Source organism: Corvus brachyrhynchos, unplaced genomic scaffold (assembly GCF_000691975.1).
Source record: "Corvus brachyrhynchos isolate BGI_N302 unplaced genomic scaffold, ASM69197v1 scaffold21, whole genome shotgun sequence".
NCBI classification, from domain to species: domain Eukaryota; kingdom Metazoa; phylum Chordata; class Aves; order Passeriformes; family Corvidae; genus Corvus; species Corvus brachyrhynchos.
Window position 1 is genome coordinate 712,902 of NW_008236924.1, and position 11,178 is coordinate 724,079.

The 11,178-nt window shown below is 48.8% G+C and overlaps 1 protein-coding gene across 1 annotated transcript in view; it reads right to left on the bottom strand.

Moving 5' to 3' along the window:
• Positions 1–3,203: 3,203 nt before the first annotated feature.
• The window catches only part of FLT4 (fms related tyrosine kinase 4), a 54,917-nt gene continuing 46,942 nt past the window's right edge, over positions 3,204–11,178 (bottom strand). Inside the window, 4 exon segments of the mRNA XM_017728092.1 lie at positions 3,204–7,202; positions 8,540–8,625; positions 9,409–9,529; positions 10,104–10,246. Of these exon segments, the coding sequence (XP_017583581.1) occupies positions 6,983–7,202; positions 8,540–8,625; positions 9,409–9,529; positions 10,104–10,246 (570 nt within the window). The 3' untranslated portion in view covers positions 3,204–6,982.

Below are 11,178 nucleotides of genomic sequence, written 5' to 3' on the forward strand. Positions count from 1 at the left end.
CGGGGGGCGGGGCTTGGGCGAGGAGCACGCCCACGGGGCGGGGTCCGGCACGGGGCGGGGGCACGGCCTATGATGTCATTGTGGGCGCTGGGAGCTGCGAGCGGGGGCGGCCGGGATGGTACCGGGCTCCAGCGACCCGCGGTTCCATAAGGAATTAGATCACAGCATTACAGAATCAGATAGGTTGGAAAAGACCTCTGAGCTCATCGAGTCCAGAGTGGGACCAAACACCAGCATGTCAACTAGACCATGGCACTCGGTGCCACATACATTCTCTCCTTAAACATCTCCAGGGACACTGACACCACCACCTCTCCCGGGCAGTCACTTCCAATATCGAATCACCTTTCTGTTAAAAAAGACTTCCTAATGTCCAAACTAAACCTTCTCTGGTGCAGCTAAGATCTAGGGACACATACAGGCTCCCATGGCTCCTCAGCATCTTTTCAGAAAAATATTTCCAGTTCAGGAGCGCTGATCACCAAAAAGATAAAGAGTTTTAAAGCATGTCAGAAATAGGGGGTGGAAGAGCTGTGTGTGTGTGAAAACGAGGTGGGATGTGTTCAGTCTGTCCAGGTAGAACTGAAAGAGCTTTGGGGCAGGAACAGCACAGCCTCTGTGTAAGGATTCAGTCATCCCTACCCAATTTGGTGTTACTCACTTCTGACATACTAAAATGGGAGGGAAATTGTACACTCAAATATTCTTAATAAATATTAATTCCAGGAAATACTGTAAAACAGGGTTTGATGAATGATCAACTAACACAGTTTTAAGGATTTCAGTCTCTTGGGAGATGTAACAAAATAGTATAATGGCCTCCTTGGATTTTGAAAGGCAAACTAACTGAAAATTAGTTACAACAAAGAGAACAATTACTGCAGGACTGTGAGTTAGGATATTTTCTAAGTTTCTGAAAAAAAAGGCTGTGGAGCTGTTCTTTTGAGATACGGTCTCCTTAGTGACTTCCCCAGCTGCATGGGAAGGCCCTCAGATAAGCCTGGCGTTTAACCTACGCATCTTATTAACCTGTTTTCTTCTGGAAGCTTTTGTATTTTATTCACTTGCGATGCACGTGGTCAGACACGCACATAAGATTACACTGTCGAAGCAGAGTCTGTTTATTTCATTGAGATGTAAGTAGTTTAATCCTGTCCTTGGAGAGACCTCTTCCATTTCCGAGGAAAGCAGCATGCTTGCAAACCTGCGTCTTGGAGCAGAAAGGACCTACGGACTCTGCTAAAGGCATGTGTGGTTCTGTGAAATCCTCTGAGAAGCTGTTTCTGCAAAGCTCTGTAGAAATGTCATTACAATCCAGGAAATGACTTTGAAGCAGAAACTGAATGTTCTGCTTACATTTTTTTAAATTTAATTTTGCTCTTCTTGGTAAATGCTGGCTGAGGAAGCACATGCTATTGATTGCCTCCTCATTTCACCCAAACGTTCATCCCAGCCGGAGGATGAGAGCTGTGGCTGACACACTGATACTGCAGTGTGCAGAACATGTTTTGGAGCTGTTCTCGCTTTGATTTCTCAGCACTAAGAGCTCTGCATCATTCTGATGCAAAGTCATGTGCTTTATTGCCGAAATGTCCTCAGAAGGGACCAAGAAGTCCTGGGAGCCTGAAGGATTCTTCGCTATCACTGCGCTGACCTTCGGAGAAGGATCTCAAAGCACTTCTGAAAAGCATTGAGGAAGCATTCACTGGCTATGTTAAAAGCAAAACAAGGGGCCAGAGCTTCGCCAATTCTTTGCTAACGGCATGAAATGGCTGGTTTTTATTTTGCCCTGTCTGGTTCCCTGTGGGCTGTTTCTGCTGCAGAGAGGCGCTCCAATGCCTGTGTGAGGGCTGCCTCCTTGGTTCTATCCCCACCTCAATCCCCATCCTGATCCCCATCCCTCCTCACACAGTTGGGAGGCTGCTCCTCACCCGCCTCCCAGCCTGTCCTATGGATGCCCTATGGATGGGCTGGAAGGCAGGCGAGGAGCAGCCAAAGGGGACTGCTCATGGCCCCAGGAGAGAAGCAGCCAAGCACTGCTCCAGGATGCACCAAAATGGAATACTTCATGAGCAGAACAGCTTCAATCTCCTCATTCCCCAGATGGGCAGGTCCCTGGATGGGGACAGGAGAATTAAAAGGTCCTTTTGGACGCTTTCACCCCATGGTGGAGCTGGATGAAGGGATGGCGGTGGAGAGGAGCGGAGATGTCCTCCTTCTGTCCCCTCAGCTGTGCCTCTGCCACTGACGGCTCCTCAGGGGACATTATTGTAGTCAGACAAATGGTGCTCATGCCTTCACAGGCCAACCCAGGGGTAACGAGGGGGCTGTGCCTGAGCGTTCCTTCAACTCCTGGCGATTTTTTTTTAGGGAAATACTCATTAATGCTCTTATGTCCCATTTCACAGAGAACACCTCGTTCAGCCGCGGTTCCGGCCCTGCTCCGCTCCCGCCCTTCACTGCGCTGTGACACGGCCACAGACGCGCCGCCATCTTCCCGCCGGGACCCGCGGCGCCGGGGGGGGGGGGCCCCCCGACGGGCGCGGACGCACAAAACCCGGGCGCGGGGGCCGCGGGTTCGGTGCTGTGGGGAGAAGGGGAACTGGGACGGAATTTGGTGCCATAATGACAAGGGGGACCGGGGCCGGGGGGTCAGTGCCCTGAGGAGAACGGGCGTCCGAGGCGGGGTTGGGTGCCCTGAGAAGGAGAGGGGTCCTGGGGCGGTTGATGCCCTGGAGAAGAGGGGTCTGTGGGGGTTTGGTACCATGAGGAGAAGAGCAGTCTGGGGGGTGTTGCTCCGAGAAAGGGGGTCCGAGAGGGGTTTGATTCCCTGAGGAGAAGCGGGGCCCGGGGGTCTCTGGTTCCCCTGGCGTGGTGAAAGAGGACAGGAGGGCTGCAGACCTCCAGGGCCGAGACCCCCAGGGCCGAGGTAGTGGGTAAAGACGGTGGATGCGGGGCACAGGGCTGGGTGCTGTGCTTGCTCCTGCCAGAGGGCTTAGCTGAAGAGAATCCGACCTCGCCATGACAAAAGACAGAGTTTCATCCTGGATGGAAATGCCACAAGGTCCAGCTGTTTCCAAGAGGATGTGGGGAAATGCAAACAGACACAAAAGTAAAAATAATAAACCCAAAATGTGCTGATGGCTTGGGCTGGGGCTGGGCTGCCCCAGGGGCAGAGGTGGCCCCAGGAACCAGAGAGCAGCTGCCAGTTACGACTTTATTCATTTTCACATTTAGATATTACAACAAAACTCTTAATGACAAAGGATAACAAGTACTATAGGAAGAGAGGAAAGGAAGCAGTGTTCTAACTGGTTTGATATATAACTGTGAACTTCCAGAGACAACACTCAACGTGAGTTACAATCACTCACATATGCTCACTGGTAGGAAAACTCACGTGCAAATACCCACACACTCACCCACAGCACACTCACACACACTCACACAGACCATGCTTTGTACTCACACTTAACCCCTGTTTTAGCCTACTTGCTTCAAAGGCAGCCCACTGAAACATTGAATGCTGCTAGAGCAACAACGGGTACCAGGTTAAAATATTGCAATATAAATGTAGTGTTACTTGATACACAGGATTTTCTTCAGAGACACACGCGTATTTGCAAGTAGGGGACCCAACACTTTGTTTTCAGGAGGGAGGAATGTCCTCTCAACACCAACACTTTGTAAGGAAAAGTGAGACTGCGCATAGAGTGGAAGCAGCCATTTTAAAGGAAGGTGATGATGATAAATAGCTTAGCTTCAGTGTTGAGTTCCAGTAAGAAGCCCAAACAAAACAAAACAAAACAGAGAGTGCATTGTGAACAGAGCAGGCACAATTATCGAACCCTGGGTTTTAAACATTGAAATACTCCCTTGCTGCTGTGGAAAGACAGACAACACTCCTGTCTCACGTCTTAAGCCCAAAACAGACCAACTTCACGTCATGCTTATCTGGAGACTGTAAAAATAAAAAGCCAGAAATAATTCAAGAGAGTGGGAAGGGTTATCAGGTTTGCACATCTAATTTTAGTATACCTTTAGAGAGCAAAAGTACAATTGTCTCAACAACTCTTCAGTATCCCACACTACAGTTGTTCTTCATCAGCAGGAGTGTCTGAAGCGGAGCAGCTTTTGCTCCTATCATGCTGCATTGTTCATGCAATGCTGTTGACACAGATACAATAGGATCTGATTCCACCCCCCATCAAGATGGTGCAAGAGAGAGAAAATAAACTTCTGTGGAGCTGAATGTTCAAAAATCAGATGACACAGAAGTGCCTTCCCCGGGGTGAAGCAGGGGATTGTTAACAATGGTTTTAACAACATAACCCTTCTCCACAGGGATGCTTGTGAGCAATTTACAGCTAAACTTAGAGAAAAAGTGCTGCTGTACTGGCTGGATGTCCACGCTGACAACCAGCCTGGGCACTAAAATTCCTCTGTCCCCTTTCTGCTGAGGAATCCTGCCACTGCCCTGCAAATGTCATGCTTTGTTGGCACATATCTATCCCTCACATATGGACGGGGACTTGCAGCTACTTAGAAATTCTGGTTTTTAACTACTATTTTGTCTGTAGTCCTCTTTCTTGGGCCCTCTCTCAGATGGGGCTATTTCCAGGCAGAGAACTCTTTGTGGAGCACTGGAAACAAGAGAGTCTGAGTCCTATGGATGCACATCACCCAGCGAGCAGCCTGAATTTAGCTCAGCTGGTCACCTTCTACCCATGTCAATGCCAGTGGAAACCTCTAGCAGCATGAGGCACATGCAGCCATCCTTCTGCCAAGGGAACCACCAGTTCAAAAAGCAGGGCAAGATGAGGGCAGGAGAATTTGATCTGGCCTACACGCTGTTGGCTGTCCTACTTCCTTGTCCTGGCTCTCCAGCAGCTCCTGCCAGAGGATTCTTACTGAGTCGTAACAATTACTTAAAGATGCTCAAATTCCTGGCAACTTCAGGGGACACCAGTAGAAGTCAGGGAATTCATTGTCATACATGGTTTCCAGTTCCACATTCTGAGCCAGTTTGGCTCAAGCTGATCTGGTTTTGTGCCTCTTTTTTGCCATGGAAATTGCAGCCATGTCATGCTGCTGACACAAAAAGGGAGGGGAACATTGAGCAAGCTGCACAGGCTTAGAGAATTTGAATGACAGGCGTGCTTTTCCCATGTGCTAAATAAATCTCCCCATTACACTTGTGTGGAGAACTATAATTAAGACTTGGCAACATCATCCATAAGGACTCACAGGCTTACGTCGGGAAACGCGTAAAACCCTCTGCTGGAAAAGAAATACAGTTTGGGAAAGCTGTACATCTGACAGGAAACACAGTTTTACAAGTCCAAATCCTTGGCTGTGTGACAGAGGTGTGGCCCACAAGCAGAAATTCCCTGGTGCTGAGATGCCCTGGTGCAAAGAGCTCTGCCAGCCATGGGCATGTGGGAGAAGAGATGATGACAAGCAGTTCAAATGAGCCTTTTCACGCAGACTCCTGAGGCAGTGATGTAACTGTGCTCTGTGGCTGAGCTCTTGGACTGGGAGCAGGATGGAAAGAAGTAGGTGGGAAGTGGTGAGGCAGCAGTACAGAAATCTATAGAGAGGGGCTGCGGAGGTTCCCCAGAGCTCTAAATTCACGTGGTATCTCTTAGAAACAAAAGACCAAAGTGAGATGTTTCCTCCACAAATAACTGTTTCTTAATCCTCCAGAGACAAGTATGCTCTGCTGGAAGCTCTACAAAAGAAACTGGAGAGGAACCTGCTGGGCAGAGAGTGCCTCCTTTGAGTCAGGGAACTTGGGAGACAGGAAAGGTCATGGTGCAGAACTGTCCATCCAGGAGAATCAGGGCTTGATTCCTGGCCAGGTGCTGTGCTCCATGTGTTCAGTGATGTCAACACACAAGGGGATGCAACCCAGAGCACCTTACTGCTGAAGCACTGTTCCTTCCATTGTTTCCAAAATGCTTTGCAGCAGCTTGAAAATAAACATTTCACTCCCTGCCCTTTTGATCTTTTTCCTCCCAGCAAACTCTATGTTTAGAAGCCAGCTCAAATTGACCCAGCTTTGCTTTAATTTCTCACTTGAGCAACAAATGATCTCAGCACCATTCTGGGAGAAGGGGAAGGTGAGAGCAGCAGACCTGTGAGTAACCTGCTCCCAGCAGAGATCATAAAATAACCTGTTTTGCACAGGGACTGCAAAAAGAGTTGCTGTTTATCTCACCAGGAGCACTTTAGCCATCAGCTGATGACCTACTCAGCACTAGCTGTGTTGAGATGGCTAAAATAATCCTAGTGATAAGGCAGATTGGCAGGTTTCCTCCCAGCAGAGATGAGAGGGGTGTGGATGTTGCTTGCAGAGGAGATGGAGAGGCTGGCACCTGCTCAGGATGAGCAGCATGCATGAGCATTTACAAAGATCCCTTGGGATCTCTCTGTACACCTCTTTAAAATGTCCTGCTCTTGCTGCTAATACCACTAGGGATTTTTTCCCTTTGATTCTGCTCCACAGCTCAGCGGCTGACATCATGATGAGGGGAGGAGGAAGCAATCCAAGGAAAAACATTCAGGCTGCACACCAGGAAGAAACTTGAGACTAAGACAGATCTATTTATATCTGACCTGAAATGGGTTTTCTGAATGGGAAGCTGATCTGAGCGGAGGCTGGATGTTAGGCAGAAGGTGCCGTAGTGCTGAACACTGGCACCCGCTCTCCGGCAGAATGCATCTGTCTGAAGTGCAGGAATAAAAGAAACATGAGGAATCAGTGAGGTGCTCTCTCCAGTCGCGGCACGGGGAAGCTGCAGCTGGAGGTGCTGCGTGGTTCATGCTGTGGTTCCAAGGACATCAGTGTTCCCCATCCATTTGGGATAGGTTCCCTGTTGGGTTTGGGCATAGGTTGAAGGAGAAGCTCTGACTGACCCCGATGACGTGCCTGGAGGGTGAGGGGGGATGCCTTGGCTGTTGCCTCCAGGGCGTGGTGCCATTAGTACTGCTCGGAGAAGAAGGAAGCGTGGAGAGTGGGGGTCCTGGCCCCCTCTCCAGGCGGGGTGCAGCTGCCATCCTCAGAGTGTTCCGACAGCTCCCCGTATTCACTGTTGTAAAAAGTCTGGCCTCCGACTTGGGATGCATACAACGGCCGACATCTGCCCCGCAGGTCTGACTGTTCCCCCGACAGCTCCACGGTTCGACTGGGCCCTTTACTGCTGTGAGGGAGAGAGACACAGAGAATTAACCTTGGCACTCCTAGAAAGCCTCTGTCCTGCTTAGAGAGATCCCAGCTTCAGAAAGTCTCATCTTCTAATGCACGGGGCAGAGACAGGGTCAGGAATGGACTTGCATCTCCATTTCAAAGCACAAAACCAGGCCTTGCTCTAAATCTAAGCACAGCCTGTATGTTTTGTGACAAATCTACACATAACCTGGTATGCTTAGTTCAGCTCTTCTAGATACCTTTGGAATACCTTCTAGATACAGGGAAGGGTTGGGACCCCAATGAATAGGGAGAGACAAGAGACATTGCCTTAATTGTTTCTAGACCTGGCAGGAATAACAGCAATTAATACAAACCAACTGCCAGGATGGGGGAAAGGGAACAAAGGAAGATGATGAAGAAGATGTGGGAGGAAATCATCTGGCCCATCTCAGTGCATGCCAATACCAGAAATCGCAAGAGCAAGGATTTGCTCATTCAAGGAGAGGTTTAAGAGTAGTATTTTCCAGGAGACGGGACACCAGGTGTAGGAGACAACAGGAACATGCCTTAGGGAAAAGAGGACAAGAAGCAGAAGACAGTATGATACAAGAGCAGAAAGGTCACAGGGCTGTGGCTAAGAGAAAAGACAATGACCAGTCCAATCTGATGTTGGGAGGCAGAGGAGATGTGGAAGAGGCTTGGGACTGGCCTTGTCTACATATGAGGTGACATGGCTTGCTCAACACACTGTCACAGAGACAAGGTCTCAGCCTGCTCTGGCAGAGATGAGCTGCACAGGTTCTCACCCAGTTTCAAAGCCTGGGGCAAGGACATAACCATCCATAACATCCTCAGCTCTGAGAGTGCCAGCTCAACCTGCCAGACTCCATGTCAGCATGTGGGAATTCCTAAGGCCTGTCCCATCCTTGCACCACCACATCAGGGCCCTGTACCCTGTGGGTCAGGGCTGAGGGAAGAAGGTGGCAGCCACATAGTTTCTGTCCATCCCATCTGCCACCGCTTAAACGAGCCCTGATATATTTCACCAGAAAATGTCAGTAAGCCTTACCAGTCTCATTAACACCACCACTCCACTGTGCCTCATTATCTTAACAGGCACATTCTCATTGATGGGCACAGTTTATATTTTCAAACCCTAGAAAACAGCAGGCTTGTCTGTTCTTCCTGTGTTTTGCCTCTCGATAAGGAGTATGTGGACTTATCTGGCTCAGGGCCCACAGCTGAGAGCTCCAAGCAGTGCAGCATATGGGGAGATACCAGGAGCTGTCTCCTGGTCTCACTGCATTTGGCAGCAGGGCAGCCTCAGTGGCTAGGCTTAAGGAGTACCTGAATCCACCTTCTTTTCTGTGTCGGTTTTCTATCCTCTCAAATTCCTCAGATGCCAGAACCATCCCACTGTCTGTCTGATTGTCCTGAAAGGAAGCAACAGGAGTTATCAGTAACATCTCTGTCAACTGATCAGAGTGGGAAGGGAGGAGAAATCATTCAGGAGATGAGATCATGTGTATGTGTGATGGGGAAGAAGAGGTAGGAGCACTTTACCAGCATGCTCCATAGTTTTGCTGAATCTGATTTTCTTAGGTACCTGCTTAAAAGAAGCACATAAAAAGGTAAGATTTGTGTGCTTAGTTCAGTGCCACTTCTGGGGAATGAAAAAAGAGTGTCCCTTGGCTGGAAGATATATTACCATCAAATCTGTGAGAGGTGATATTTTCCTCCGAGACAAAAGGTATGGTTTCAGTTTTGCCACTAGAGGAGATATCAGTACCAGTCCAGTTCAGCGAGACCAGGAGGGTCCCTACTGCACACTGCCGTGTGGGTCAAGATACAGGGGCTGCAGATAAGCACTCTGGGTTTACCCAGAGAAGTCCTGGCAGGATTTCAGTGTGCTTAACCAGGCTGTGTTCACAGATTTGAGAAGGGTGAAGAGCAGGGTCTTCTCTGTGGTCCTTTTTAGTACCCCCCCCTTTGTATATCTAACCTCCCTGTTTCCCACTAAGGCAGTGTGAACTGTGGTGGAGAGAAACCCCTGTGTGCCAGAGGAAGAAATGAATGTGCATAGGACTGAATAGACTTAACAGGAATGACACAGACAGGCTGACATAAGATAGGAGTGATCTTCCTTCCACAGTCTTAACAGTAAAGGTGTCAGAAAAGAGCTGCCCCCCACTCAAATCCACTCAGATGCTACTCACCGGGTGTGCCTTGTACATTGTGTGTGTCATGGGAAACTCTTCAAATGTCTTTATCCTGGATGGACACCTGATCTGATTTCCTCCCGTCAAACAACCAGGGAATGAGACACAGTTGTAGTATCTGCCAACAGAGCATAGTGCCTTCAGTAATGGCAAGAGTCAATGTCCTGAATGAACAGGACCTGAACCCAACCTCCTCACTGTGCAACTGAAGTATGCAGGGAGGAGGATGACCCAAATGGTGGATTTGGGGAGGGTAATGGGGTCACCTTAGGCCTCATAACCCCATACTACTTCTGCAGTGGGGAACACCCAGACTTCCTGACTGAATCAGGCCCCAGTGACCTCTCCACTAGGGATAAGCAGATATAGATCCCAGGCATCACATTATCATAGCTTGCCAGGGAGGAGAGGCCTGGGACTAATTGTTGGGTCAGTTAGGAGCAGATATGCTGGCAGCATAGCTGGAGGAGAAGAAGGAATGTCATAGGCTTACAAATCAGCATTTCCTTATCAGCAAAATAAAGTAATTTTGCTCTTATAAGCAAGATGCTACGGCTTAAGTGCTTGGATCACACCTTATCACCTGGGATTTTTCAAACATCTGGGTTCTCCCCATATCCCTCAGGCTCCCTTAGAGGTCAGGCTGCTGGCTGCCTGCTGGGCTCTCTCTGCCCTTTTCAGAGGGGATTCACCTTGCTGCTAGGCTGTGGCAGCGTATCCTCATGTCAAAGTCCTCTTCATCTGAGTTTTGCTGGGCAGAGGAAGGCACCTGGGAGAAACCATCATCTTCTGAGCTGTGAGAGTCGTTCAGTGGGATGTAATCTTTCCCTTCCTGGTAGGAAGAACAGTAAATGGCCTTACAAGAAGGGGAGGACTTTCTCATGAGAAAAGGCTCCACAGGCAGAAGCTGTCAGAGCTGGGAAGGAAAATGTCTGGTTTATGAATTTTATTTCTCTGGGACAAAATATCTGGTTGGAGATTTCTGTGACCTTTGCATTAAGTAGCTGTGAGTGATGTATGGAGGTGTGTGTGAGCAGGAAAACAACCTAATCCCATAGTTCTCCAGTTTACATGGACAGAGTACTGTGCTCCAGGGCAATGTCGTTGTGGCTTAGTCATGCCTGTGCTGGGAACCACTGCTGCAAGGTTAAAGTCAGGAACGTCAGGATGAGATAGTACTCAAGCATTTAGCTATCATTTTCTGAAAGGGAACATCAAGAAAAAGTTAAAATCAGAGCTGCACGCTCATCACAGTTAAATGTCCTGGTGAGTTTCCACATGGAAGTGATCAGTAATACATTCAAAGAAATCGTATTACTGACTGCTGTAATGTAACAGTTGTTTGCTTCACATGGCCCTGACATTTCAATCTGAGGACAGAGTTTCAGAAACCCTGGCCAAGTCCTGGTTTTCATTATGCAGGCATGTGGGAGGCAGAAGTACCAGGGCCTTGACTCAGCTGAAGAATTTCAAATAATCATCTGGGGATTAGGCTGCAAGTACTAGAATGACGACTGAGAGGGCTTCTGCCCTGCAAGGAGCAGAGTTTTATGAGGATGCAGCTAAAAGGCTGTTGCATAAATGAGTTCTCCAACAGCTCTGGGAAATAGACCTCTGACCCAGGAATCTCTGTGTTATTGGTTGGCCTACACAAAGGTATTGCATTGATCATGGAGACAGCTGAGAGCACAGTGAAGGAGCTGGTGATGACAGAAGAAAGAGCTTTCTGGAGCAGAGCAGGGACACAGAGAGGTTTTCACCTGCTGA